This window comes from Vigna angularis, chromosome 4 (assembly GCF_016808095.1).
Source record: "Vigna angularis cultivar LongXiaoDou No.4 chromosome 4, ASM1680809v1, whole genome shotgun sequence".
Lineage (NCBI taxonomy): Eukaryota > Viridiplantae > Streptophyta > Magnoliopsida > Fabales > Fabaceae > Vigna > Vigna angularis.
The window spans coordinates 42400804-42406818 of NC_068973.1; the positions used below are offsets into that span (position 1 = coordinate 42400804).

Below are 6015 nucleotides of genomic sequence, written 5' to 3' on the forward strand. Positions count from 1 at the left end.
CAGGGAACAATCCAAACATGTTTAAGGAATTCAAGAAGGATATGACCAAGGAATTTGAAATGACCGACATGAGGCTTATGACATATTATCTCGGAATTGAAGTAAAGCAAGGAAATGAAGGAATTTTTATTACTCAAGAAAGTTATGCCAAAGACCTCCTCAAGAAGTTCAAGATGGATGATGCTAATCCAGTTGGTACTCCTATGGAATGCGACATTAAGTTGAGTAAGGATGAAGAGGGAGAAAAAGTGGATCCAACCCTCTATAAAAGTCTTGTTGGAAGTTTGTGTTATTTAACTTGTATAAGACCAGACATTCTCTATGTCGTTGGAGTCGTAAGTCGGTACATGGAAGCTCCAACAACTACTCACTTCAAGTCTGCGAAGAGGATTCTTCGATATATCAAAGGTACAACAAGCTTTGGCCTATACTACTCAATTTCTAACGATTACAAGCTTGTTGGATATAATGATAGCGATTGGAGTGGAGATATGGATGACTGAAAGAGCACAAGTGGATTTGTGTTTTACATGGGAGACACAACCTTTACTTGGATGTCCAAGAAGCAACCTATTGTCACTCTGTCTACATGTGAAGCAGAGTATGTAGCTGCAACTTCATGCGTTTGCCATGTTGTTTGGTTACGAAACCTATTGAAGGAGTTAAGCTTGCAACAAGTGGAGCCAACAAAGATTTTCGTGGACAACAAGTCGACAATAACATTAGCAAAAAACCCAGTCTTCCATGATCGAAGTAAGCACATCCACACTCGTTATCATTACATTAGAGAATGCATCAACAACAAGATGTGCAAATGGAATATGTGAAGACACATGATCAGGTAGCAGATATCTTCACCAAACCAATGAAGAAAGAAGTATTTATGAAGTTGAGAAATTTGCTTGGAGTACAAAATCAAGTTTAAGAGGAGGTGTTGAAATGTAAATTGATTTTGTGTTTTGGACCTAAAAGATAAAAACCCAATATTAGAAAAGACCCAAATAGAATTCTAGAAAATCCTATCTAGAAGGATTCTAGAATGATCTACAAAAATATCTAAGGATGGTTATCCATAGTATGTATCTAGATAAATTTAGAGTTATAGGAATGTTTTAGAAAGTTCTAGAGAATGAATTGTAACCCTTAGATGAGTGTTGTGGTGGCAAAATCTTAACCATTGGTTAAGGAGGTACCACTAGTATAAATAGGGAATGATTGTATTATTTGTATGCAAGCCAAAAAAAGATTAAAAGCATTCAATACAACAAATCTTTCCTTCTCTCCAAATCTTTCAACCTGTCCCAAATTTCAAACACTTCCTTCAAGCCTGTAAAGTTTCCTCCCAACGTCTGCTTTCCTAAATCTGTAGATATTACTCTGTTTCTAAGGCTTTCCTTTTGGTTATCTGTTTTTGAGCATATTGTGCATTTTCTTTCATTATGTGTTTCTATTGTTCCTTTTGTAAGGAGGATTTCTTCTATCACGGCACAGCACAGTTTCAAGGGCCAATAGTTAAAGAGAAATGACGTAAAATAAATATGTTTCGAGGAATCGCTAGGCATTAGCATTTTGTGATTACGAATTAAGAATAAAGGAAAAAGACATGCATAAATTTACAGGACTAAAATATGTATGCAGAGATGCAAAATTAAAACTGATGATCAACAGCACTATCGTTGGCATAAATAGAAACAAGTAATTAAAGTTCAAACCCAGTGGATAGGGTTCATCTCTGTAATACCGTGTGTCAGTAGTATGTGTTCATATAATTAGTAACTAAACAAGAAAACATTGCTCTTCATACATTTATTCAGCAACCTATTCAACCTTTAAGCATTGAAAAACTCATTAAGAAACAAATTTCTTAACATAACAGTTCATCTACCAACGATTTAATGGCCAAATTATCAACGTTGGATTTGATAGATAGCATGCTTTTGTTAAGTTCTTCTGACTTGAGTTCGAGCTCTCTCAAACGACCTCTCATCTCAGGAATTCGTGCTTTGATATCAGCAACCTCTTGTTCTTTCTGAGCCAAACTTTCCAACTCTTGTCGTAGCTCCTCTTTCACTGTCTCCACTTCCTGACCAGAGTAATCCTTTTCTGCCTCTACCACCTGCTGTTTATTAATGAGTTCAATATTTTCAGCCAGTTCGTCGAGGGCGCTACGCAACCATGCAACGTCAAGTTCAGCAGATTCCACATCCTTAAGAATGGCCAACAATTCCTTCACTTTGGAGCTGCTCAGTTGAATCAATGAGGAGGAGTGTAACTCTTGCACCACAAAACACACACACTCAACGTAGTACGAGCGCATCACGACTGATTCCAAGTGACAACTTGCTCCTATGTCCCCGTACCTGTCAAAGATAGATTGCAGAATGGAAACAAAACTTTCTTTTACTTTGTATCTTCCAACTTGAAGACGGGGTTCTGAACTCACGGACTCCGTCTCTGCTTCATCGTTTAAATTTGCTTCATTTCCACGTGGAATACCAGAAAAACTAGAACCTACGGATCCGCCAGCTGAAATACTAAGACCCAATTCTTCGGTGTGATCAACATGATGGGTTACTGCAACAACTTTACGAGATGTTTTCTTTTCGTCGTGAGTTGTTGTCATCGAGTTGGCAACATGATCCCTTGGTTGGTCTTTGAGATAGGAAGGCTGCAAAAGAAGCACATGCAAGACATGACATGAGTTTGTGTCGCTCTTTCTTTGTCAAAGATTACAAGGCATGAAATGGGACAAAAGAGTGACCACTACCTTTACAACTGGATCTTGTTTCTGTCCAGAAATTGGCTCAGATAGAACGTGCTCGTTTTTCTCTGTCAAAACCTTTTTCTTCTCGGATAGGTAAATTGCTCCAACTTTTGAGGCAGGAACAGTGTCAAGAACGGGGGGTTCTGGTTTAGAACCCAGCTTGTTTTTCCTGTCTAACTTTAACGGAGGAGGGGCTCCTGCAAATGCAATCACAAATGGACAACAATCACAAACATATTATTCATCGCCATGTGAGAGATCTTCATCAAGTCAAGCACAAACTGTACCTCTAAAATTACCCTGTACAACTAGTTTCGTATTTTTTCTGTCATATCATGAATTTTCTTATAAATTGAACACTTTTTAAATTTATAAGTAAACTCAGTCATCTATTTATAAGTTTGAAGCTGAGAGCGAAAGAGGGTACCTGAATCGGATAATCTTTTGTAACAATTGTCATCACACTCGTGGTAAGGATTAGATGCTTTAGGACAAGCTGAGTAAATTCGTTTTTGCTTATCAACCTTTTTGCCAAGCTGACCGTCTGTCACACTTCGACCATAACCTTAGGATTGTCAAAATTTACAAGGTTTGAGATATTAGCATCCATGCAAAACTAAATTTAACAGATGCTGTTATGATGCATAAGAGCAGAAGAAAAAGAAAAGTAATTAACCTGAATTAATCTTGTTTTTGTTTTTGTTTGTGTGTGTGGTGATCTTGGTTTGGTTGGTGGACTGAGAGCAAGCTTGGGTGCATTGATGGTAAGGATTAGAGTGATTGGCACAGTTTGATGCCATCTGCTAAACAAAAAAGAAAACTACTGTGCAGGAGCGTGTAAGAACCACAAAACAACGTGAAACATCTATTTATTGATTGGTCCGTTCGTAAGAAAGTTTTGGACATTCTTTGTTTGACCAAATTAAATTCCATAATTACGTGTATTGATTTTTGAATATGTTGGGTTGTGATGAAATTCCATGAGTTTATGTACTGTGTCAAAGTCTTGTCTTCTAGACACTCGCGCGCCAAAAACGACCATTTTTAGATGCTTTTAATTATAATTTTAATCTCTAAACATTTAATTTAAAAATTCTAAGCATTTTTATGTTTGAGAAAATTATAAAAAATGAAAATTAAGAGTTTCATAAGTTTATTTTCGAAGAAACCTCTTTAATTTTGACAAGTCTGCATTCTGCAGAGTTTACTCGTTTAATTCGAACAGATGTTTTAAAATTCAAAGAATATGAAATATTTTAACCCAAAAAAACAACAATATCTTTTTTAACCAGTATCAAATGATATTTCATAAAAGGTAATTTTATTTATTTTATAGGTCATTTTTTTATTGCATATAATTATTTGAGTTCCATAATAAATTGATAAAAACTTGTATACACAAAAAAATTATTAATATTATACATATTAAAAAAAATAATGTTTCCTTTCAATTAATATGATTGTTGATTTAATACGTATATACATACTCTCTAATGGAATAATTTTTTTTTTTTGCAACTTTACATAGCTTATTGATATACGCAATGGTCCATGCAAAGATATTTAAAATATTAAAACCTATTTATACCTAATTTGGACCTTTAAATTCATATAAGGACTGAATGGAACTATTTATTGTTTATTTATTCATCTTAGTAACTGGTGGGCCTAACCTTCGGTTTTTTCTCAACTGTCATCCCCTTTGTGTGTTTAATAGAGTTTGTTGGAAAATAAAACATAAAATGTGAGTTCGTTGAAAAAAAAACATAAAATGATATTCACTTAACTGTCATCAACAGCAACATTAATGTCTTGTATTTTTGGTTTGATAATAAACATATATATTTTATTTTTTTTAATGCTGAAAGACGTGTTTGATTTAAATTACCCATTATTAAAAAACATTATCTATTATAAGCATGTCTTTATACCTGACATATATAAAAAAATCATTTCATCTCTTTTCATCGAAAATGAATAAATATCTGTATTTACTATTTTATTATTTTAAATATTAATTAAATAATTTTATAAAAAAATATATATCTTTATCATAACATTATAAAGTATTTAATGTAAAATATTTATTTTTTAATGTCAAATATAAAAAAATTATGATTTTGTAACTATTAAAAAAAACAAATAATTATGAAAAAAATAAAAACAATCAAATACGTGCATCAAAAATTGCAAAGCTAAAGATAAGAAAAATCTATAAATTTCAATTACATTATGTTACATTCAACCATTATACATTACTTAGAAATTAATGTCAATTTAAATATTTATTTCTTTATTATTTTTAAGAACAATATCATGACACAAAATTTTAAATATCAAATATATGATAATTGAATATACTTAAAAGATTTGGAATGGAAATATTAATATTTATCGTGAGACTAACAAGAAACATTAGTTAATTGAAGATGAGTAATTATTTTCTTTAAGAATATATGTTTCTACTACATTTAATAATTTTATATCACATTAAATCAAAGTCATGAATTTTCTTTTTCATACATATTCCAATATGCTTTTAAAAACAAATGACAAAAAAAAAATACTATAAAAAAAATAAAATGACAAATATAGATACAATGATAACTATGGAATCAGATATGTAGAATTTTTTAACAAAATTGAAAGTTTTTATAACATGTTGTTTTCTCAAATGAGCACGTCAGTTTTCATTAATAACATTAATAAAAAAAATTATTCTTATTGATGTTTACATATTTGTACTATTTTATTTTTTAAAAAACCGCTTTTAGATTAAAACATCTATCTATCAACAATTAAAAATATAAAAGTTATTTATATTTATTTTTATAATTTAGTAATATTTTTATTTTAATAATTATAGCAATAATAATATTTTTTTATTATAAAGAAATGGACACCCAATAATAGTGTTGGAATGTGTTTCCACTGATAGAACATTAAAAAACATAATCATCCATTGTATTTCATTCAAATGCTTAATTCCAAATCATTTCATTCAAATGCTTAACATATATTCTTTTTATAAGAATATACTGTTATCCTATTAATGTTATTTATTTTACTCCAGTTAAAAATTAATGTAATTTAAACATGCAAATTCCTCTAATAAACAGCTAATGCTTAAAAGCTGCCTATTTAAGTCTGTAATATAGAAGTAATAAATGTTTTTTCAACCGTTTTCACGTCTAATAGAAAATAAATGAGTTTTTTTAGGGTGAAGACAAATTATTGTTACAATTACAACC

At 31.2% G+C, this 6015-nt stretch overlaps 1 protein-coding gene across 1 annotated transcript; it reads right to left on the bottom strand.

Moving 5' to 3' along the window:
• Nucleotides 1-1232: 1232 nt before the first annotated feature.
• On the bottom strand, nt 1233-3657 carry LOC108331132 (uncharacterized). The gene is made up of 4 exons (XM_017565762.2): nt 3441-3657; nt 3192-3329; nt 2768-2961; nt 1233-2668 (listed from the first exon to the last, which is right to left on the bottom strand). Exons 1-4 carry the CDS (start codon nt 3562-3564, stop codon nt 1865-1867), a joined length of 1260 nt encoding a protein of 419 aa, XP_017421251.1. The 5' UTR covers nt 3565-3657; the 3' UTR covers nt 1233-1864.
• Between the last annotated feature and the right edge of the window lie 2358 nt (nt 3658-6015).

Excerpts from the sequence above, each read along its gene's own strand:
- LOC108331132 (XM_017565762.2), bottom strand. The coding sequence starts at position 3,564 with ATGGCATCAAACTGTGCCAATCACTCTAATCCTTACCATCAATGCACC. Across the intron at positions 3,330-3,440 it reads CAAAAACAAGATTAATTCAG|GTTATGGTCGAAGTGTGACA; the intron begins GTTAATTACTTT and ends GACAATCCTAAG. Across the intron at positions 2,962-3,191 it reads CAAAAGATTATCCGATTCAG|GAGCCCCTCCTCCGTTAAAG; the intron begins GTACCCTCTTTC and ends TTGCATTTGCAG.